The sequence below is a fragment of the Bubalus bubalis genome, chromosome 8 (assembly GCF_019923935.1).
Source record: "Bubalus bubalis isolate 160015118507 breed Murrah chromosome 8, NDDB_SH_1, whole genome shotgun sequence".
Lineage (NCBI taxonomy): Eukaryota > Metazoa > Chordata > Mammalia > Artiodactyla > Bovidae > Bubalus > Bubalus bubalis.
In genome coordinates, this window is record NC_059164.1 from 76,548,155 (window position 1) to 76,572,009 (window position 23,855).

At 51.4% G+C, this 23,855-nt stretch overlaps 1 protein-coding gene across 18 annotated transcripts in view; it reads left to right on the plus strand.

The window, feature by feature from the left end:
- The first annotated feature begins 4,218 nt into the window (after nt 1–4,218).
- Nucleotides 4,219–23,855, plus strand: part of CAMK2B (calcium/calmodulin dependent protein kinase II beta) — a 91,393-nt gene continuing 71,756 nt past the window's right edge. For 11 of the 18 annotated variants that reach the window (XM_025291348.3, XM_044946791.2, XM_025291350.3 and 8 more), the window contains exon 1: nt 4,219–4,433. In XM_025291348.3, coding sequence (XP_025147133.1) covers nt 4,369–4,433 — 65 coding nt within the window. In that variant the 5' untranslated portion in view covers nt 4,219–4,368. The remainder of the gene's footprint in view (nt 4,434–23,855) is intronic. The other 7 variants (XM_025291356.3, XM_025291358.3, XM_025291359.3 and 4 more) reach the window with 2 other exon arrangements.

Here is a 23,855-nt window from a genome sequence, read left to right on the forward strand (position 1 = left end):
TTTAGCTGGGTCAAGACCTTTTCCCCAGGATCTTTCACAGCTAAATGAAGTCATGGATAGATTCTGGACAATGGGCCGTTAGGAAGAGGGTTATGTGACCAAAAACTGATGAGGGCCCTCAGACCATCCTCCCTTTTGCTATCTGGCCACTAGGAACACGGATGTGATGGTAGGGGCTCCATCACCACCATTATCACCCCCATCATTATTACCATTACCACCATCATTATCACTATCTTTAAAACTTAACATTCAAAAATCAGGTCAAGGCATCTGGTCCCATCATTTCATAGCAAATAGATGGGGAAAAAGTGGAAACAGTGACAGATTTTATTTTCTTGAGCTCCAAAATCACTGCAGACAGTGACTGCAGCCACAAAATTAAAAGATGCTTGCTCCTTGGAAGAAAAGATATGACAAACCTAGACAGAATATTAAAAAGCAGAGACATCACTTTGCCAACAAAGATATATATATAGTCAAAGCTATGATTTTTCTAGTAGTCATGTACTGATGTGAGAGCTGGACCATAAAGAAGGCTGAGGGTCGAAGAATTGATGCTTTTGAATTCTGGTGCTAAAGAAGACCCTTGAGAGTCCCTTGGACAGCAAAGAGATCAAACCAGTCAATCCTAAAGGAAATCGATTCTGAATATTCATTGGAAAGACTGATGCCAAAGTTGAAGCTCCAATACTTTGGCCACCTGATGTGCAGAGCTGACTCATTGGAAAAGACCCTGATGCTGGGAAAGATAGAGGGCAAGAGGAGAAGGGGGCAACAGAGGATGAGATGGTTGGATGGCATCACCGACTCAATGCACATGAGTTTGAGCAGACTCCAGGAAATAGTGAAGGACAGGGAAGCCTGGTGTGCTGCAGTTCATGGGGTCGCAGAGTTGGGCATGACTGAGCGATTCAACAACAACAACCATTATCACCATCACCAGCTTCACCGCCATCACTGTCAGCATCACCACTATCACCGCTACCATCACCATCATTACCACTAGCACGTTATCACCATCCCCACTGTCACAGCCCCACCGCTACCGTCCGCTCCCCACATGCCTGCCACCGTGTCCTGCACGGCCTGCCGTGTCAGGGTCAGATGACTGGAGATTGACGAACTAGGGTCTTCCTGCTCTGGGGTACTGCAACCTGCTCTTCCAGGCAGACGGCTGGGCCTGGGAGAAGCGGCAGCTGTGGCATCCCTCCCATGACAGCAATCCCTTGAGGCAAGGGGGATAGGGAAGGCCGTGGCTTTCCTGGGAGAAGGAGCCCCATGTGCAGCACTTTTGGCTCTGCAGATGTGATGCTTGTTGCCATGGTGACCGTCCTAACAATAACCTCCCAGAACTGATCTTCCCCACACCCGCCCCAGCTGCCACCTGGGAGGGAGAGCCCTCCTTACTGACGAAAGCCAGCTAGAAAGGATGAGGTGGGAGGTGGAGATGACGTGGGGGTGCGGGTGGAAGAGGGCCCTTCCTGCAGTAGGGGTGGGAGGCCGAAACCAGATGAGAGGGCTTCTGGGGCCTAGTACTCCTGAAAGTGTCTTGGCTGGCAGCCCTTCTCCCTTCCAGCTTTTCCACTCTGCTGGAGAGGAGCCTTCTGGGTCTGGAGGTGGAGAGTGGGGTTGAGGGGTGGGACTGTATAGGCAGGGACAATCTGGGTCTCTTTGGTAGCTCACTCCTTCTCAACTGTGATGCTCTGATCACCCTGCTATCCCTGCCCCCCTCAGGGTCACTTGATGTCATGCCTTTAATGTCCCAGCCCAGAGGAGGGGCTGCCCTGTTGACTTCCAGTGCTCACAAGAACAACATGGGGGCCTCAAATCACACCCTTTTAGTGACTCTGACTTCTCATGTAAACTTGATCTGGGCAGCCTCCCCACCCAGGGGAAAGGACCTCAAAACAGATACCCAGAGTGCTGTGGTATCCTTGCCCAGTGTGGCAGGACATTGTGCATGTGTGTGAGTGTGTGCTGGGTATGTACTATGTGACTGTGTGTTTGTATATGTGTGTGTGAAAATAAAAGAGAAAAGCGTCTTAATGGGGAAATAAGGTTTGAGCCTCAGCCACTTCTTGGCTGCGTGACATTGGACAAGTTACTTCACCTCTGTCGCTCTGCTGTCCCACCTAGTAGCATGGGAATCATAATAGTATATGCTTCCTAGGACTGGTTGAGAATTAGATGAGATAACACGTGTAGAATGCATATATGTAAGTCACTGTCTGCTGTCATCATGACTTTAATGCCACTGTGTCGTCGCATGGACTCGCACTGGAAGGAGTGTGTGTGACCCTGGCAGTGTGCAAGGTCTGCTTGTAGCCTGGAGAGAGCCTGATTTACTGAGGGGTGCAATTTTGTTTTGTTTGTTTGCTAATTGTATTCTATTGTGTGGGACTGCCTCCTTCTCCTTCCGCAGCTCAGAGTGTTGCAGATGGCCCAGCATGTCTGGGGAGAGGCCCCTGTGGGGCAGAACACAACCCCAAGAGCAAGCCTCTGTCAGTCCATGAGGGGCCTCCAGTCCTCCCCCGGTTGCCCCAGGAGAAGTGGGCGGCGGCCCATCGGGAGGCACCTGGGGCACTCTGGTTCCAGCACTGAGGCCTGGAGGAGGTCTCACCTCTGCCCTGCCCTGCAGAGATCAAAGCCACGCCCACCACAGGGCCCTATCTGCCCCCCAGTCCAGATCTCACCTTGTCCCCTAAGTGTTCCTCGACCTCCAGCCCTCTTTTGGGTACAAGTTGGGCCTGCAAAACCAGCCGGGACTGGGATTGGTCACCACCTGGTGTGCTCACATGCCTGTCAGCTGTGTGCCAAAGGCATCCTGGTCGAGGAGGCCCTGGGTACACCCCTGCCCCCTAAACCCTGCATTAGATCTTCTATCCAGGAGACATTTATTGTGAGTTTTAGAGCCAGCCCTGGATTGGCCACCAAGCTGAGAGAGATGAGCAGGACAGGCCCAGACCCTACTCCTGGGGAGCCCGACATGCAGTAAGTGGCTCCTAGCAGGGCAGCAGAACGACCCAAATCCAGGGCTGGCAGCTGGAAGCTTCATTTCCTCTGGGCCTGCCCAAGACTCACTCTGGCCCTCTCCTCTCTGAGGAGTGTGGGGGTGTGGAGCCCAGTAGATTGTCTTTGCTGAATTTGGAGTCCTGGTTCTAGATGGTCGCCTAGGTGTGGCCCTGGGAGAGGCTCTTCTGTGGGAAACGGGGTCAGCACAACCTCTCCTGCCCCTCCTCCTGCTCACTTGTCCTTCTCTCCAGGGCCACTCTCAAGATGGACCATCTTCTTCCAGGCCAGAGCTGGGAGCAGGTAGGTGGACTATTCCTGGGAGAGGAAGAATACATACCTCTACCTGGGCAAGGGGGCTGTGAGCTCTCAGGACCCCACGATGCTGATGGACCAGACACTGTTCCCCGATTCAGGGACCTCTTTCTGAATAGGAAATGTCTGTTCCTGGGACCTCTGCTCGGGAGCCCCTAGTGCCAAGTGCTAGGAAGAGGGAGGGGCTAAGACTGCGGGGAGCAGGCAGCCTCTACCCTTTCACCTAGAACTCCCTGTGTCCCCAGTGTGCACACCTGGTCTGGGAGGCTCCTGGGTGGCTCTGCCAGGGAGGCTGGACGGTGTGGTGTGTGGAGTGTGGAGACCCGGGCCGGGCAGGAGGGGTCCTGTGCATGTCCCCGTGGGGGTGTCAGGAGTCTGTGGAGGGAGGGCTCTCCCCCCTTCCCATGTGCACCTGCGTCCCCTCTTGAGGTCCAGGTCGAAGCAGGCCTTCAGAGGAGAAAGGCGGCTGGGTTCATTGCGTGTAGTCCCCTGTGTATGTGCGCGCGGCAAGGGAGTCGCCAGGAGGCAGCGAAGTCAGCTCAGGGAGCCAGCGGTTGCCCGTGTGCGTGGCCCCAGGCGCCTGGGCGCGGGTGCGAGTGCCAGCGCAGCAAGTGCAGGGAGAGGGTGCGGGTACGAATGCCGGGAGCAGGAGCGGGTGCGAGAGCGTGTGAAGGGCGCGAGTGCGGGTGTAGGTGCAGGCTCAGGGCTCAAGTGCGTGTGCGGGTGCAGGGCGCGGATGCGGGTGCGGGGCGCGTGCAAGGGGCGGCGGGCGGGGCGGGCGCGGCGGCGGCGGCGGCGGCGGTGACAGCGGCGCCCGCGCTCCCCGCGCGTAGGTGTGCGGCGCGCTCCTGGCGGGGACGGAGCGCGCAGATCTCGCGTGCGCTCGCCGCCCGGCGCAGCCCAGCCCGGCCCCCGCTCGGCGCCGCGAGCCGAGGTGTCGCCCGCGCCCGCGCCCGTGTCGCCGCCGTGCCCGCGAGCGGGAGCCGGAGTCGCCGCCGCCCGAGCGCAGCAGAGCGCACGCCGAGCCCGTCCGTCGCCGCCATGGCCACCACGGTGACTTGCACCCGCTTCACCGACGAGTACCAGCTCTACGAGGATATTGGCAAGTAAGAGCTGCGGCGCGTGCGGGCCGAGCCGGGGACCCCGAAGGGCGCTGAGCTCCGAGGGCGGTGATCCTGGAGACCCAGACCCTCTGCGCCGCCGGCTCCGGGCGCACTGCGGCCCCGCGCGCCCCCGGCTGCTCCCGGCTCGGGGCCCGGAGCGCACGGCCCCGCGCGGCTTCGACCCCCTAGCCTCGGGGCCTGGCCGCCGGACAGCGGCGCGTGCGGCCCTACTGGGCCCTGTCCGGCACGATCGCTGGACCGGAGGCCCCGGCTCGAGGCGCGGGGCTCGGCGCGGCGGGGGCGGCAGCAGGTGTCCCCGGAGCGCCCGGCAGACGTGACGCATTTGGCGGCGGGAGGTCAGAGAGGAGCCGCGCGCGGTTTCGGCCGCGGGGCCTAGAGCGCGGGGGAGGGGGCGGCCCTGGCCCGGAGTGTCGTCCCCGGAGCGGGCCACGTTGTCCCCACCCCCACCGGGCGGCCGGGCGCGGGGGCGGCGGGACCTGCTCTGCGCCTGCTTCTCCGCGTGGCTTCATCTACGCGGGGGGTGCCCGTTGCGCTCCGCGCCGCGTGGGAACAGCCTCTGCTGTGGGTCCTCAGGAGATTTGGGGTTCTGAAGGCTTTCCCCCCAGATCCTCCGGGAGAGAGGAGTCTGGAGAGCTGGGGGCTGAGGTCAGGGAGCTGGGATCAGGTCACGGGGGTGAAGATGAGGAGCTTGATGGCCCTCAGGGTCGTGGGGGTGGGAGGGGGCGCAGTTCCGCAGAGTTATTTGCGGGGAGGCAACAGGACGGACTTTGAAGGCTCTTTTCAGGTCGGGCCTCGTGGAGGGAACAGGTGGCTCCTGGGCTCTGCTCACCGATGTGAGCCGTGTAGGGCCCTAGTCGGGGCTCTGCCGCCGGGCTCTACCCCGAATCTGATCTGGGGCTCCTCTCTGGCCTGGGAGTCTCCACTCTGTGAATCAAGGTGGCTTCACCTGGCATCTCCTGGTCTGGCTCCAGAACTCCTGAAATCCCTCGGTTCCAGCCTGGCGGCGGCCAGAGCCCCACTCTCCTCCATCCTCCCCCATCCCTCCAGCATGGTGGGGGCGCTGGCGAGGTTTCCTCTTACACCTCCAGCGGCAGATCCCTTTTTCCCTCTTTATTAAGAAACGTCTGTGGTGATACCTTGTGTTGGCGAGGGATGCTGATCATTGATAATTGTGGGTGAGAGCTGGGAGGAGTGTGGGGGCATGTGAATTCCCCAGCTCTCCCTGCACGTGGGGGAGGATGGCAGTCAGGCCTGGGGGGCTGAGGAGTGAAGGAGTGGAATGGAGGAAGCCCATGATGGGGTCGGAGGAGGCTGGGCCCTGGGGATTCAGAAATTCCTCGGCCCTCAGGTGGGGGGCTGGTTGAGTGCCTGTCCCCAGGGCAGGGGGACCTGGAGAGCAGAGCAGAGAAGCGGGGGAGGGGTCCAGCACCCAGACTGTGTATACACCCGGGGCCCTGAGGAAGCTTCCAGGGCTTGTCTGGGACCAAGCCTGTGAGGATAGGGTGATGGGCTGGTGGTTCTCAGATGGGGACAAAGCAGGGGGCAGCAGTGGGAGGAAGGTCACCCCATTCTAGAGGACTTTCTTGTTGTTCCTCTGTGCCCAGGCCCTCACACCAGGCACCCCGCGTCCCCTTTGCAGAAGTGCCTCTTCCTGTTCACCCCATCTCCTCTGCCTGAACCTGGCTCCACGGACTGCTCCTTCACTTTTCTGTGAACCTCTTTGGGCCAGCGGCCCGGCAGGGTGGTCGTCCCAACCCCAGGGCTCTAGTTCCAGGGGCCACAACTGGTTATCCTGGCTGCTGCGATCCATACCAACACTGGGGGATGGAGGTCCTTGGGATTGCCCTCGGGGAGGGTGTGGAGGGGGGTAGACCCTGCAGTGGAAGCCGGGCTCCCCTCCTGTCAGCAGGAGTGTGAGCCGTTGTGGAAAGGGAGCCAGGACCTGAGGCTTGAGTAGGTGAGGAAGCGTGGCTGTTGAGGGGGACCAGGGGCCTGGGAGAGGAGGGGAAGGTATCCCATCCTATGGGCTGGCCCAGCACCCCTTGGCAGAGCCTCCAGGCACCAGGCCCACTGAGGGATGCCCAGGGGCCTCTCATAGCCCCACTGGGTGGGGAGGAGGCCGGGCCAGTGCAGGGGGAGCTGCAGTGGGGCAGGTGTCAGGAGGGAGGGTCAGGCACTGGGGCCACCACCTCGGCCCAGGGCTGGGGTCCTCAGTGACCATGTCGGCGGTTGTTGACAATGCCTGGCCTGCCCGACGCTCAGTTGGTATTGCTTCCTGGTCCAGGTGGATGAGTCCAAGTTTATTTAAAGCTGCAGCCCCTGGCACCAGTCAGGCGACACTGAGCTCCCTGCCCGGGAAGGGCTGGGCCACAGGCCCACAGCTGCTCGCGTGACATGGCCACTGGACTGTCCCCTTCCTGCCCCATCCCTTCTCTGACTTGTCGTCCCCCCTGCCGCCCGCCACTGTCTGTGCTTGGGATCGGCCCTTGGGGGCCTGGGCTTTGGGTTCAAGGGCCAGAAAAAGCTGTTTTCTGGGGTTCTGCCCTTCCTTGCCTGGCCAGGGCACAGCTCCCCAACACCAGCATACAGGTAAAGAGCCTTAACTTTGGCTTTAAGTTACAGACAGTTATAGATCAAGGCTGCGGAACACTCAGCCCAACACTGAACTGGCCAGCAACATGGCTTAAAAATGTTTCATATTGGATAGATTTTTTTAAATGGAAAGAACTTCCAGGAGTAATAAAATAAACACTTGTCTCCCTTCTACCTGGAATTGGAAACTGTTTCTTCTTTTGTCATTTTGGCTTTCAGTTCAGTTCAGTTGCTCAGTCCTGTCCAACTCTTTGTAACCCCGTGGACTGCAGCACCCCAGGCCTCCCTGTCCTTTAGAGTTCTTTAAAAAAAACATCAGAAATAAAGCCTTACCAAGAAATGTTAAGTAACCATTCTCCGCCAACAACTGTGATGTGTTCAGATTTATCCTTTTAGACTCTTGGTTCATTTGCACACAGATAGAGTCACAACTAACATACCCCATTCTTTGGGGGTGCTTTGTTTTTAACTTTATATAAACATCTGGAAACTTGCGCTTTCCCGCAGCTTAGTCTTCGGGGCATCTGTGTGTGGGGACGCTGTCTGCCTTTCGCTGCTGCTCTGTGTAGTGACTGTAGTACCTGGAGTACCTCGTGTTCCTCTCCTCGTGGCAATCTCCGTGTTGCCAGTGTTTCTTCCAGTCCCACCATGGGTTTGCTGGTGCCCAGGGGCGAGGGTTTCCTCAGAGTTTGGCTCTGGTGGTGGGGGTGCCAGTGGGGGTCTGGACATTCTCCGTGTCTCCCCTGGGCCCACTCCCCCACAGCCCCTTTCCTGGGCTTGGTGCTGACCTTGTCTGGCTGTTTGTTGAGTAGGAATTTTGTGCATTTTGTGTTCAGGCTCCCGGAGCTTAGACTCTGGGGAGTCATCCCCTTTAAAATCTGAGCGATCCCCCTCTCCAGGAGAAAGCAGCTCCCACATGGCTTTGGATGTAATTCAGGGGTTCGTGGACCCCTCCCCTTGAGAGAAGGTGAGCCCCATTGTAACAACCTCTAAGTGGCGCATCACTTTGAACGCCTGATTTTATTTGATTTGAGTTGCTCGGGAACCCCCCCTCATACTCCCCCTTCCCATTTTATAGACACAGAACTGCAGCTCAGAGAGAGTGGACAATATGCCCCCATCAGCCAGGAAGGCCCCCACTCCCAGTCCAGGGCACCCCTGTCCTTCCCAGCTTCCGCTGAACCTCAGGCAGGCCCCGAGCTGACCTTGGTGTGTCCTTGACTCTATCCAGTGTGCCCCAGTTGGGGGAGAGCAGGTCTTGTCCTGGGGTCTGACCCCTCAGGGGGAGGGTCATCACCATCCACCTTCCGTGCTTTCTTGACATCCTCTCCACTAGCCACCAGCCTGCTTGGTGGTTAATAGATAAACTCAGGAAATTCAGAGCAAATCGATGGTGAGCCTCCTGAGCGCCGAAGCCTGGTTGCCAGGGAAGAGAGGACTCGGGTGGAGGACTCATCACTGTGTTTGCTTTCTCCCGCCCTCAAGCACATCGGGTACTTCCTGCCCCAGGACCTTTGCCAGTGCTCTTGCCCCCTCCTCTGATGGCCCCACAGCTCATCCCCCTGGCCGCTCCCTTGGAGAGGTTCTCATGCCCGCTTCCTGCTCCTCCCCCACCTAGCCTCTCCCCGCTTCTGTCTTCCCCTGTCTCTGGGCACCATCTGACACAAAGGCGGGTGGGTGTCTGGCCTGCCCACAGTGGAGTTTCCTGCACGTGTGAGGAGGGGGTGAGTGACCCTGCCAGTGGCTTCTGCCTGCTGGGTGGCCCCCAGGGTCGGAGTCCAGATGCCTAATGTAGGGTATTTAGAGAAGAAGTCGCACATGTTGAGGCTGCTGTGAGATGCACATGAAGGTGAGGCTAGTTTAGTTACTATTGAACGGTATTTTTATACCATAACCTACTTTGCTGAGAGCTAAGAATATATCTTGTGCTTGCTACCTGCACTCTTTCTCTCCTGGTAACAGTCGCTAGCAATTAAATGGTGCTTATTACATTAAGGTGCTTGATCTGTGAAATAGGTACCGTGATCACTCCCAGTTTGGAGAAGAGGTGCCTGAGACTCAGAGACACTCCACACGGGGCTAGGGTTTGAGTCCAGGCTGTTGACTAGAATCTGCTTTCTGCTTCTCGCAGAAGCTCATGACCGTACGCCATTCTGTGTTTTTAAAAGGCAATTATTCCACTCTCTGACTCATGGCCCGGTTGTCCACTCATGGTCCACTCTGACCCTGGACTCCTCAGGGTCTCACTTGTCCTTAACAGGCTGCTCACTGAGCCCTCTTTGTGCTTTTCCAGCACAAGGCATTGTCCTATGGCTCCTTTTTGTAAAGACATCATTTCCTATGGTTGTCCCTCTGTGACAACCAATACTCTACCCCATTTGGGGCCAGCAAGTCTTATTTGATTTTAATGATGAAATAGACAACAGGGATAATATCTTAAAAGAAAAATCAATACATAACTATGTGCAGTAAATGTGACTCCTTCACACTCAAGTTTATTCATTCCACAGAGGAACCTGGACTGCCTGTTTTAATGTTAGTATAAGGATATGTGTGGTATATATATATGTACACATTTGTATACATGCATATACGTCACACACACACATATATATGGTTTAAAAACACAATGGAATCACCATATATGTGATTCTGCAGTTTGTTTGCTTCTAACACTTTTTCATGATGATCCGTCATGTCAGAGACTTTTTTTTTTTTACAGATAAGTGCCTGCCAGTTCTCTTAGAATCAAGAGATGGATGTATATATGGTGGCCTTATTTTTAAAACCCCAAATGGAGACCCGTTCTCTGACAAGCAAGACGGAGGGAAGAGAGGATGCTGTGTTTGAAACAGGGGCTCCCAGGGTTATCAGGAGGGCATGATCATGGTGGATGAAGGAGCACTTTTTGGTGGGGTCCTGGGTTGGGGCACAGGGGTCTTGATCAAAAAGAAGCCAAGAACGTATTCCTCTCCTTTTTTTTTTTTTTCAATCTGAAGGATCCCCTAAGAGCCTAGGCAAGACAGATGCAATGTTGGATTTTCTTTCTTCTACCTAAAGTGAAATTCTATCAGAGATGGTTCCCTTAGAGAGTCCACATTGAGTTGCCTGGAATTTATCAAGTGCTTTAATAAGAAAGACCAAGTGGAGGTGACATGAACAGCGTCTGCTCCCTGGAAACATCTTGTCCCTCCCACTGCTCTCTGAGGCCACCTGGTCCAAGGCAAGAGATGAAGCCTTTCTGGAGATCTCAAATATATTTTCAAAATTTTTAATTCCTTCTCTCTCCCTGCCTCAAAATGGAATCTGATTTAGTTATTTTTAAAGCATCTTTCACAGCTGCAAGTCACTTTGTTAGTGTAGAAATGTAAAAATGCATTATGTATCAACTTGGTTTTCCAAAAATTACCATATTGGCATGTTACAGAGAAATGTATATTTTATTCATATAAAGATCTGAATCTATTTAAAATGAAAACATCCTTATTGGCAGCTAGTGGTGTTCCTAGGTTCATAACTTTTGGGTGGCCTTTGTCTCCTAGGTTAGAGGGTCACTAGGTCGTTCAGTGGCCAAAACTCCTGGTGGACTGTTTTTTTTTTTTTTGCATTGACATAATGATCCTAAAATAACTAAAGTTATGCTTCTTTGTTAAGCCAGATACAAGCTTTTGTTGAATTCAGGAACAGATTGGCAATAGCTGGGCATAGATTTAAGAACATTTTTTGGAGGATACATAAACCATGCTGTTCTACAGGCCTAATTTGAGAACCACCTTTTTTCCCTGCTTTATGAACAGTGAGTGAGCCCTGAGGGGAGGAGATGCTGTGACCATTCCCACGAAACAGGAAAGGTGTCCTGTTTTTGGATGTAACACCCTCCATGGTGTTGGGCATATCCAGGTTGGTGCCTGTTTCTATTGAAGAGCCAAGGGCAGTTCCTGCCTCCCTGTCACTCAGCCCACACTGAATTCCAGGGCTTAGAACCATGCCTAGTGCATAGTGGTGCCTGACAAAGTGGCTTCGTGTCACCCACTAAAAGATGGGGGCCCTTCAGGTGTTTGGGGGCAGGAGGTGCTGGTGGTCTTGGGGGTCTCAGATGCCTGGCCTGAGTGGTCACCTGTCTTGTCACCTGGTGAAGGGTGGCATGACTTGGGTGCTGGCCACAGAGCTGGATGCCAAGGGGTTGAAGCATTTTGCCCATTTCTTAGTGAAGTTCTTCATGTGGCTTTTGTTCTTGTACTCTGAGGTGTAGCCTGATTTTCAAAGCCCTTGATTTGATCTGAGACATCTGTTAGGGGCTTTCTGGGTGAAGAGTCCTGGTTTAGTTGGGAGCAGTACCTGCTGAAGAAGGCGATCAGGGTGGTGCATCCTAGCCCCCGGCTGCCTGTAGACCCCACCCCAGACCTGCTGAATCAGACCGGAGGAGAGTGGTTGCCCCTCAGTGGTGATCAGTGGGCAGCACAGACTCAGACCCTGCAAGGGGCCTCTGTGCCCAAGGCCAGGTGCCTGCGCCCGCTCCCTCCCTGGGCTCTGTAAGAGCCTTACTTGACCACGCATTTGGAATTTGCCTTCCTTTTTTCAGACACTCGATATTATCCCCTGACCCTATCCAAGTCATCTGGAGCAGAGCTTTCTAGAAGAAACAAAACTTGAGCCACAAATGTCAGGCATATGTGTAATTAAAAATTTTCTGGTACTTGAAAAAACCTAAAAAGAAACAGGTGAAAAGAACTTTAGTAGTGTATGTATTTAACTCAGTTTATCCAAAATATTGTTTCAACATATAGCCAATACAAAAATTATTGTTAAGCTATCTCAAATTTAAAAACATATTGTTTTTGAAATCTGTTGAGTCTCTTTACACTTACAGCCCGTCTCAGCGTGAACCTGCCACACTCCAGGCTGTTAGGGCTGCGCACCAGCTGTGGTTACTCTATTGGACCTCACATGTTTAGAGCTTTAAGATCATTCCTGTTATTATTATTGTTACTATTTGCAACTTTCCTGGTTTATTTTGCTTTACTTCAGATTCCTTCACGCATCCAGCAAATCTGCCTGCACACGTATCATCTGCCAGGCATTTTCTGCATGCTTAGGAAACAGTGAACAAAGTTGAGGGTGCCTGCTTATACTGATGGGAGAAACAGGTGGTAAACCCTAAACAAATTATGTGATGGGGGTAGAAGGTGATTTATACTTCAGATTTTGGATTAAGGAAATTCAAGAATACCAGTTAGCAGGAAGGTTGTAGTTATAAAAACAGTGGTCAGGCCAAGAAAAGGAGAGAAACCTCAAATTGCCAAAATCGGGAATGAAAGAGTGGACATTACAACTAATCTTATAGAAATAAAAGGCTGATAAGGGAGTCCTATGAATGACTGTGTACCAAGTGAAAGGTAGCCTAGATGAAATGGACAAATTCTTAGAAAGACAAACAACTGAAACTGACTCAAGAAGAAATGGAGACTCTAAATAGACTTGTAACAATTAAAGTGAATAATTAATAAATTTTTAATGTCCCCCCCAAAAAAGTCCCTTCAGTCCAGATAACTTCACTGGTGAATTCTATCAAATGGTTAAAGAAGAATTAATACCAATCTTTCACAAACTTCTCCAAAAAATAGAAGAGGAAGGAATTCTTCCCAACTTACTCTATGAAGCCAGTAACTACCCTGATACTAAGGCCAGAGAAAGACATCTTAAGACTACAGACCAATATTCCTTTTGGATACAGATGCAACAACTTCAGCAAAACACTAGTGAAACAAATCTAGCAGCATGAAAAAGGGTTCATTATGAGCAAGCAAAATTTATTCCAGGAATAAAAAGTTGGTTCAAAATACAAAATGCAATCAATGTGTTATGCCAGATTAACAGATTAAACAAAGAAAATGTATGATCATTTCAATAGATGCAGACACAACGCATTAACAAAATCTAATACCTTTTCCTGCTAGAAATACTCAACAAACTAGGGTTAGAAATGAATTTCTTCAACTTGATAAAAGGCCTCTATGAAAACTCCACAGCTAACATATTTAATGGCAAAAAACTGAATGCTTTCTCCCTAAGACCAGAAACAATCAAGAAAAGAGTGTTCTATTCAACATTGTACAGGAGGTTCTGGCCAGGACACTTAGGCAAGAAAAAGAAATAAAAGGTACCCAGATAGGAGAGGAGTAGGTAAAACTACCTCTTTTTACAGATACTGTGATCTTGTATAGATAAAATCCCAAGGAATCCCTGAAAAGCTGTTAGAACTAAAAAATGAATTTAGCAAAATTGCAAGATACAAGATCAAGATACAAAAATCCAATATGTTTCATTACACTTGCAATGTTCAACCCCATATAAAATTAGGAAAGAAAATTCATATTTTAAAAGAATAAAATACTAGTAAGAAATTCTTAAAAAGGTAATACAAGAGTTGAACATTGAAAACTACAAACTACTGTTGAAGAGTATTCAAGATCTAGATAAATGGAAAGATGTTTTATGTCCATGGAACTGAAGACTTAATATTGTTAAAAAGGCAGTATATGCCAAACTGATCTATAAATTCAATGTAGTACCTATTACAATTCCAGCTACTTGTTAAAAAAGAATAAAAAATTAAAAATTAAATTTGTAGGGAAATGTAAGGGGTCCAAAAGAGCCAGAACAATTTTGAAAAAGAACAAAGTTGGAGGATTCCTACTTCCTGATTTCTAAACTAACTATACTGTTATACCAATCAAGTCAGAGCAGATATCGTCTGGCATAAATGTGGGGATAGTGTGACTAAAGGATAAACACATAGATCAGTGGAATAGGATTGAGAGTCTAGAATAAACTCATATATCTATGGTCTGTTGATTTTTTTTGACAAGGATGGCAAGACAATTCAATGGAAAAAGAATAATGGTTCCTTTAACCAGTGGACAAGTGGGCATCTATGTGCAAAAGGATGAAGTTGGAACCCTATCTAATGCCAGATACGAAAGTAGATAGGACTTCCTTGGTGGTCCATTGGTAAAGAATCCATCTGCCAATGCAGGGGACATGAGTTTGATCACTAGTCTGGGAAGATTCCAGATGCCATGGGGCAACTAAATCTGTGTGCCACAACTACTGAGCTCTGGAGCCCACAAGCTGCACCTCGTATGAGCCCATCACCGCAACCACTGAAGCCCCGGCAACCTGGAGCCTGTGCTCTGCAACAGGAGAAGCTGCCACAACGAGGAGCCCGTGCTCTGTACCTAGAGAGTAGCCCCACTCTCTGCAATTAGAGAAAAAGCCCTTGCAGCAACAAAGACAAAGCACAGCCAAAAATAAATAAATATTAATAAACAAACTTAAAAAAAAAAGATATATTAGTGATCAGTAAGCACACAAAAAGATGCTCAACATACTTATCTCAAAATGGCCTAATTGTAGGAGCTAAAACCAAAAAATTCTTGGAAGAAAACTTAGGAGTCAATCTTTGTGACCTTCGATTTGGCAATGGTTTTTTTGGGTACAACACCATAAAGCACAAACAACAGAAGAAAAATAAACTGGACTTAATTAACATTAAAAAAACTTTTGTGCTTTAAAGGATACCACCAAGAAAGTGGAAAGACAACCCATGGAAAGGGAGAAAATATTTGCAAATCATATATCTGATAAGGAACTTGTATTTAAAATATTTTAAGAGCTTACTACCTAACAGTAAAAAGACAAATGACCTAATGAAAAAATGGGCAAAGGACCAGAAAAGATATTTCTCCAGAGAAGATATACCAGTAGGCAATAAACATACAAAAGGATGCTCAACATCATTAGTCATTTAGGAAATGCAAATGAAAATCACATTGAGATCCCACTTCATTTCCACTAGAATGAGTAGAATAAAAAAGACAATGTCAAGTGTTGGTGAGGATATGGAGTTGGAACCCTCATGTGTTACCGGTGGGGATGTAAAATGGGGCAGGTGCTCTGGAAAACATTCTGACAGTGTCTCAGATTGTTCCCTTCCTAGGTATGTACTCAAGAGATATGAAAACACGTTCCCAAAGACATACAGATGGGCAGTAGACACATGAAAAGATGCTTCACATTGTTAACTATTAGAGAAATGCAAACCAGAGCTAAAGGGACTTTTGGAACCTGCCAGCCAATGCTCGGGGACACAGTTCAATTCCTGGTCCAGGAAGCTCCCACATGCCATGGGACAGCTAAGCCTGTGTGCCACAACTCCTGAGCCCATGTGCCACAGCTACTGAAGCCGTGCACCCTAGAGCCCGTGTTCCACAATAAGAGAGAAACGACTGACACTAGTCCATGCACAGAAGAGAAGTGTAGCACCTGCTCACTGCAACCAGAGAAAGCCCTTGAACAGCAAGGAAGACCCAGCACAGTCAGAATACACACAACTTGTTAAAAAATCAAAACTTCAGTGAGGCATTGCCTCACACTAGTCAGAATGGCCATCATCAGAAAATAAATGTCTATAAATAATAAATACTAGAGTGAGTGTGGAGAAAAGGGAACCACACTGTTGGTGGAAATGTATTGGTGCAGCAATTATGGAGAACAGTATCAGATCAGATCAGATCAGATCAGTCGCTCAGTCGTGTCCGACTCTTTGCGACCCCATGAATCGCAGCACGCCAGGCCTCCCTGTCCATCACCAACTCTCGGAGTTCACCCAGACTCACGTCCATCGAGTCAGTGATGCCATCCAGCCATCTCATCCTGTCGTCCCCTTCTCCTCCTGCCCCCAATCCCTCCCAGCATCAGTCTTTTCCAATGAGTCAACTCTTCGCATGAGGTGGCCAAAGTACTGCAGTTTCAGCTTTAGCATCATTCCTTCCAAAGAAATCCCAGGGCTGATCTCCTTCAGAATGGACTGGTTGGATCTCCTTGCAGTCCAAGGGACTCTCAAGAGTCTTCTCCAACACCACAGTTCAAAAGCATCAATTCTTCAGCGCTCAGCCTTCTTCACAGTCCAACTCTCACATTCATACATGACCACAGGAAAAACCATAGCCTTGACTAGACGAACCTTTGTTGGCAAAGTAATGTCTCTGCTTTTGAACATGCTATCTAGGTTGGTCATAACTTTCCTTCCAAGGAGTAAGCGTCTTTTAATTTCATGGCTGTAGTCACCATCTGTAGTGATTTTGGAGCCCAGAAAAATAAAGTCTGACACTGTTTCCCCATCTATTTCCCATGAAGTGGTGGGACCGGATGCCATGATCTTCATTTTCTGAATGTTGAGCTTTAAGCCAACTTTTTCACTCTCCACTTTCACTTTCATCAAGAGGCTTTTGAGTTCCTCTTCACTTTCTGCCATAAGGGTGGTATCATCTGCATATCTGAGGTTATTGATATTTCTCCCCGCAATCGTGATTCCAGTTTGTGTTTCTTCCAGTATGGGGTTCCTTAAAAAACTGAAAATAGTTACCATAGAATCCAGCAATCTCATTCCTGTGCATGTATCTGGAAAAGATGAAAATTCTAATTAGGAAAGATCATGCCCCACAATGTTCATAGCAGCATTGTTTATTATAGGCAAGACTTGGAAGCAACCTGAGTGTCCATTGACAGATAAATGGATAAAGAAGATATTGTACATATATACAATGGCATGTTACTCAGTCATGAAAAAGAATGAAATAATGCTATTTGAAGCAACATAGATGGGCCTAGAGATTATCATACTGAGTGAAGTCAGACAGAGAAAGACAAATATCATGTGATACTACTTATGTGGTATATGTGGAATCTTAAAAAATGATAAATGAACTTATTTACAAAATAGATGGACAGACAGAGAAAACAAACCTATGATTACCCAGGGGGAAAGGAGCAGGGGAGGGATAAATTAGGAGTGTGGGATTAACAGATACACACTACTATGTATAAATAGATAAACAATAAGGACCTACTGTATAGCACAGGGAAATATTAATATATTTGATATCTTGTGGAGAAAAAAGCATACATCCGCACAAAAACTTGTTCATAACAGCATTATCCACAATAGCCAAAGAGTAAAAACGAACCAAATGTCCATCATCTGATGGATGGATAAAGAAAATGTGTTATTTCCACACAATGGAGAATTATTCGTGCAGAAAAAGAAATGGAGTACATTATGAGTCAGCTTGTGGTGTCTGAGGGCAGGGCCCACAACGCCATGGCCAAGACAACCATCCCCCGGCTCCCTCTACCCCAGCCTTGGCGCCATCTCACCCCGGGACACCTGTCAGCATGCCCAGAAGCAACTGAGAACTGCCTGGGAGCTGGAGGCTGGCATGAGCTAGACAGTGGGGGATGAGAGGCTGGGAGGGGAGACCCACAGACCTCACCTCGTACTCTGCCAAGTCTTGGTTGGTGTTTCATTTCCCACAGCCTAGACCGGCTTTGGGTCCAGAGTGGTCTCAGAGTGGACACAAGGCCATGATAAGCAACAAGAGGCCGCACCCCAGCCCGACCCCTGACCCAGACCGTGCCCCTGGACACAGCTCCTGAGAGTCCCATCCTCTCACCTCTCACCTGGCCCTGACTGAAGGAGGAGGGTTATGCCGGATGGGTGCTGGAGGGTGAGGCTCCTCTGGGAGCAGGAAGGGTGGGTCCCAGTGGGTGGGGTGATGGGTGAGGGTGGAGGAGGAGGACAGGCTGTCAGTGCGATTGGCAGTGATGGGAAGGGCTGGAGTAGGGGTGGAGCCCAAACCCCAAACCCCCGGCTCTGTGATTCCGGGAAGTCTAGTTGCCTCCATTCTGGGCCTGCCCTGTGCTCCTCCTTCCTGCCTTGGTCCTCCCCCTCACCTCTCCTTACCTCCTTCTCTTCTCCTTGGCCCCTTTTCCAGGCTCCCATGTCTCCCACTCCTTCTGTCCCCTGGGGCACCCCCAGGGCAGGCTGTGAACCCTGCTGGCTTCATCCCCAAATCCCTGGCCGAGGAAGGCCCCAGAAGTCCAGGAGCTGGGAGTCCCTAGGAGCAGGGCCCGGCTGGGAATCCAGAGGCCAGGTGCCACACGGGGTGAGTGTCCTCCTACCCTCTGTGGAGACCAGGCGGGGACGGACCCTGCTGGAACACCTCAAGCTCAGGGTTCCACTTCGAGGGACCAGTAGGTGCCTTGGCTTCAGAGCTCTGGCCCTGGTGTTGATCCGTGTGCTGGGGCTCTACTTGTTTCTGTCCTGAGTGGTCCCCCTGGGACTGCACCATCCATGATTCCTGGACTGGGATCTGGGTGCTGAGTCCAGGGCTCCGGCAGTCTTGTCATTCCAGCGTGGGGTGGGCTCCAGGGTCCCCTCATCCGTGCCCCTTCCTTCCCTGAGGGTCTCTGGCCCCTCGAATCTGGATGGGGCAGTGGAGCAGGAGAGAGACTTCCAGCTTGCTGACCGTGGTGCCTGAAAGGCGGTGCTTTTCACGATTCCTCTGTGGCCTGAGAGTGGGCGCATTCGTACACTTGCATTTTTATTTTCTGACCCATGAACAAATGCTCATCTTGACTGATTGCCTGAGGGACATACTGCCTAGGACGGCCTGTCTTGTGGGAGTTAAGCTATCTTTTCTGATTCAAGTTTAGATTTTTCTTCCCTTCCTCCTTCATCTGCGTACAGGCTCTTCCTGGTATGGCGACCAATGGGCATTCCCTTCATTTTGCTGGCTGGACCTTGTGGAGCAGGGACTGGGGGCTGGGTAGGTCCATCCATTTCCCTTCTCCTCTCCTTTCCTTACTTAAAGGATGCTTCAGGGTCTCTCCATAAAGAAGGCTGAGCACCGAAGAATTGATGCTTTTGAAGTATGGTGCTGGAGAAGACTCTTGAGAATACTTTGGACTGCAAGATCAAACCAGTCAATCCTCAAGGAAATCAACCCTGAATATTCATTGGAAGGACTGATGCTGAACCTGAAGCTCCAATACTTTGGCCACCTGATATGAAGAGCCTACTCGTGGGAAAAGACGCTGATGATGGGAAAGACTGAGGGCAGGAGAAGAAGGGGACGACAGAAGATGAGATGATTGGATGGCATCACCGACTCAACGGACATGAGTTTGAACAAGCTCTGGGGTATAGTGAAGGACAGGGAGGCCTGGTGTGCTGCCGTTCATGGGGTCACAAAGAGTTGGATGCAACTTAGTGGTCACACAACAAAGGGGTCTCTCCTGAGGCCGTCCTGGGGTTGCCTTCTCCGGCCTGCCCGTTCTCAGGCTCCTCCGCCGGGTTGAGCTGTCATCTGAGTTCCAGTCCCCTCTGCTTTTCCATCTCCTGCATCTCCCAGCCCCAACGGTCAGTACAGGCACTGGGTGGGGGTCTGGGTCTTGCTCTCACTGGGGACTTCTGTGCATCACCTCTTGGAGTGTGCAGGGTCTTCACCTTGCTTCCCCATTGGGGTGCTATCTGTGTGGACCCCCTGCACAATCTCCAGGTTCCACTGTGCCTAAGTCAGTCTGGGGCTCCCAGGTGAGTGGACACCGAGGCCTGGGCTCTGTGTGGCAGGGGCATTGAAGTGGGTCCTTACCAACAGGAGGGGACAGTCACGAGTGTATTCTCTTGGGGATAGTGGGTTGGTGCTGCACCCCTGGGCAGAAGGGTCACCTCTCAGAGCCTCAGTCTCCTCATCTGTGAAGGGGGTGTGTCATTGTGAGGTCAGTCACACAGTGCAAGGAGCTGACTACGTGGCAGAGAGGGCAGAGCCCATGCCCAGTCTGGAGGCCTCTGGTACTTCAGCTTTCTCTGCACTGTCTCTGAGGCCAGGGCCTGGGGGGAGGGGCCGGGGTGACCATTAAGGAGGACGCAGCCCAGAGCCGAAGAGGGGGCCGTCCAGGACACCAGTGCCGTGCAGTTGGCATTGTGGACCAGCCGCTTTTCTGTGCCCAAACTAAGGAGGGTGGTTCCAGGCCAGGTGGGACAAGGAGGACATCCACGGGCAAGGCATGCATTTCCTGCCCACTGGGTCGTCTCTGCCCTGGCCTGGCCCACAGATCAGGGACCCTGTCTGTGCCTGGCAGCACTGAGCCCGTCACAGCTGTTCCTTTCAGCTCGTGGTTTTCTGTCTGGGGTTGTTATGCTTTTTTTCTCTAAATGTTCTTTGTTTGTCAGCAGAGGTTAAGGTATGGCACGTGGTTCTAAAGGTACTCCTTTTGAAAATTTGACTTTAAAGTTAGCAGGACAAGTACAAGTCTCTCTTTTTTTTTTTTTTTTTTTTTTTTTTAGTGATTTCTTAGACATACAGCTACATATCCTACCAGTCTTCCTTTTTTTTTTTATTGTGGTAAAATATATATAACACAAAATTTACCATCTTAACCATTTTTAAGTGCGTAGTTCAGCGGTGTTCAGTATATTTCTGTTGTGGTGTTACCATCACCACCATCCATCTCCTGAACATTTTTATCTGATAAAATGGACTCTGTCCCCATTAAACATCACAAACTTCCCTTTCCCCCAACCCCTGACACCCCCTGTTGTACCTTCTGTCTCTGAATTTGACTGCTCTGAACATCTCATGTAAGTGGACGCACATAGCATTTGCCTCTTTGTGTCTGACTTATTTCACTCAACATACTGTCCTCAGGTTTTACGCATGTTGTAGCATGTGTCAGAATTTCCTTCTTCTTTGAGGCTGAATGATATTCATTGTATGGATGGACCACATTTTGCTTATCCATTCACCTGTCAATGGACACTTTGGGCCTCGCGGCTGTTTTAAAAGACATAATACATGGTCTCCTCCCACTGGCCACGACTTCTCAACACTGGGCTGTGTGGCTTGGGCCACCGTGTAATCTCTCTGGGTTTAGTTTCCCCCTCTATAAACCAGGAAAGTGAAAAGTGAAAGTTTTAGTCGCTCAGTCATGTCTGACTCTTTGCGACCCTATGGACTGTAGCCCACCAGGCTCCTCTGTCCCTGGAATTCTCCAGGCAAGAATACTGGAGTGGGTTGCCATCCTCCAGGGATCTTCCTGACCCAGGGTTTGAACCCAGGTCTCCTGCATTGCAGGCAGATTCTTTACCGTCTGAGCCACCAGGGAAGCCTGAGAAACCAGGAGGTTTGGGTCAAATGACCTTCTGGGGTCCCTTGTGGCTCTGTGAATTGACTCTGTGGAAATCCCATTTCCTTCCTCTGAGACTTGCCACAAAGCTCACCTGTCAGATGCTTGGGCATCTGTGAGCCAATCACACAGGTATTTGCGTTCCTGGAGAATACAACCTAAGGAGGATGAAGTCTGATTGACCCGAAACATAAAAGAAAAACAAGTCCCTAGAGCTTTAATGGATATGCCTACCCCTTCCAGGAAAAAGGAATCAAATGGCCACGAAGCCCATCTTCCTAAGTTCCAGATCCTGTTGGGCCTGGGCCACCGTGGGTGGTGAGTTGCCGTCTGTGTTCAGAGCATCTGTCCAGGCAGGCGGTGCTGCTCCCATGCCCGCCCAGATGCCCTGCTTCCCGCCAGGGCCACTGAACCTTCCAGTCGCTGTCCCTCCTCCCTTGTCTGCTCCTGCTTGTCCTCCGTGAGCTGCACAGCCTCAGCAGTAATTTCAGGCCCCCAGGGGGTTGACTCAGTTCTTTCCCCATTGATGACTGCCTGGCGGACGTGGCTTTGAAGAGCTGCTTTTGAAGGTTGCTCTGTGGGCCGCGGCTCACAGACCCAGGCTGGGAACATGGTCCCAGGTGCTGCGGCTGTGTGTGCATTCAGCGGTCCCATGGCTTCTGAATCGGCCCTTGGTCTGTCGACAGTCACACAGGGAGGGCAGCCACGTGGGCTGCTTTCTGGGCTGTACCGGCCCTTGCAGTGGTGCTGGGTGCATCCAGCTCTGGGGATGCTGGCCGGGTTCCATGGCCCTCCAGGGTGGCCCCTGAGCATGAAGGTAGCAGATGGAAGCACAGCTGGAGAGGGCCCTGGGCTCAGGCTCTGATAAAGGCATCTTAAGAGTGCAGTGGCCCTGAAGTGATGTCAGTGTCTCCAGATCAGGACAGGCAGCCTGAGGTGGGCAGGTGGGCTGGCTGGGACCCCAGCAGAGCAGGTGTGAGCTGCTTCTCGTTGGAAACTCCTGTACCAGCTTCCTCGGTGCCTCTGCCGGACCTTCCTGGGCCTACTTGGCCTGGCCATCAGTGGAGGGCCGCTGACCATGGAGATTTCTGGGGGCACACACAGCCTCGGCCTCTAGCCTTGAGGATTCTGACACTCTCAAATTCAGATTTCCTTTTGAACCAGAAACCTGAGGGTGTGAGCTTTTCTCCTCAGGGTTCGCATGTACACCCCCCACCACAGAACCCCTTTGCCGGGACAGCAGGTCTCTGCATCTGTGGGGTGAGGCGGGCAGGCAGCTCCCCAGAGCCTCGTCACTGACACCTCCATGGCCACACGGTTTGGTCATCTTCATAATCAAGGGGACTTTTACTTCCTTCCCATAATATGTTCAATGCTTCTGAAAATACCAAAATGTTTACAATTATTTGGTGGTGGAACAACTTGGCCCTCTCTGTCCAAGTGTCAGTGAAAGGGAGGTCCATGATGTGACACCTTGCCTCTGTCCAGAGCACCCCAGATGGCTGGACCAGGGGCAGGCGTGGGTGTCCAGGTAGGGCCAGGGCCCTCTCTCTGAGCTGGTTTTTCTGATGGAAAACAGGTGAAAAGTCCATAATGGTTCTGGGAACCTCTATGGTCACTGGTGTCTGATAATTCAGGGTGAGTTGACTTCTGCTTGCTGGGCACTCAAGAGGGACATCCAGGTACCCCAGGTGGGGAATGGGGCCAGGAGTAAGGAGAGGAGGCCAGAGACCCAGGACGAGAGCCTTGAATGGGGTGCTTCCGGCACACAAGGTGGTGGAGGCCCCAGGCTTCTGCAGGCCTAGATGTGGCTTCCTGCTGCCCTGCCCCCCAGCTTGTTGCCAGCTTCCCTTGACAAGCTGGAATCCTGTGCCATCGGGATTCTAGGAGCCAACAAGTGCAGACCCAAGCCCTGCCCTTGCAGCATCCCAATTTATTTCAGGGACCGACAAAAATGTGCCTTGCTACCTCTCTGCCAAGCGTGTAATAAGCCTCCTGCTCCTTGCAGGTGGGCCACGGAGGCTGCATGCGGTGAGGAAGGGTTGCCTTCACATATAAAGAGGTCCTACAGGTCAATAAGAAAAGAGCTAAAATTCCAACTGAAATAGGGATGAAGGACCTAAGCAGGCAGCTCACAGAAGATGAAGTGGAAGTTCTTTCAGGCGGCGAAAACATCAACAGAAATGAAACCAAAGCCACTGCTCTCTTGTCCCTGAGTTCACCTCGTGCTTCAGGTATGAGATGGTTTTTCCGGGTGACCCGTGGGCTGATGAGGCCACCTCGGTCAGTCTCAAGGCTCAGCTACCCCGAAGCTGATGAACAGAGGGCCTGGGCGTGGGTGGGCTGGGCCGGGCTGAGGCCTCTTCGTGTAGGCAGGAGAGGAATTCTAGAGATGCGGGTGCCTCCTCCTCCAATACTGAGCTGTGCAGTTGCAGAAGGCCTTGCTTACCCCTCCTGCTCCTTCTCCTATTGTCCTGTCAGCACGTGCCCAACCCCCCCACCATGCGTCAAGTGGGCCTCTAACTCTCCCATTACCTGCTCCCTGCAACACCCTCTGCAGAGGTCACTGCAGGGCACAAGGCCAGGTCCAAACTGCAGGCTCTGCCCTGGCCTAGTGGGAGGAGGGGGCCCCAGGCATCAAGGGGTCCAAGGTGGTCCAGGGCCTCCCTTTGTCCTATCCCACCTCTGTCCTTGTTTTGGTCTTTGCTTAATGCAAACTCTCAACTTGAGTCATCTGGGGAGCTTGCTGCTAAGGATTGTACCTGAGAGAAAGAGGGAGAAGGA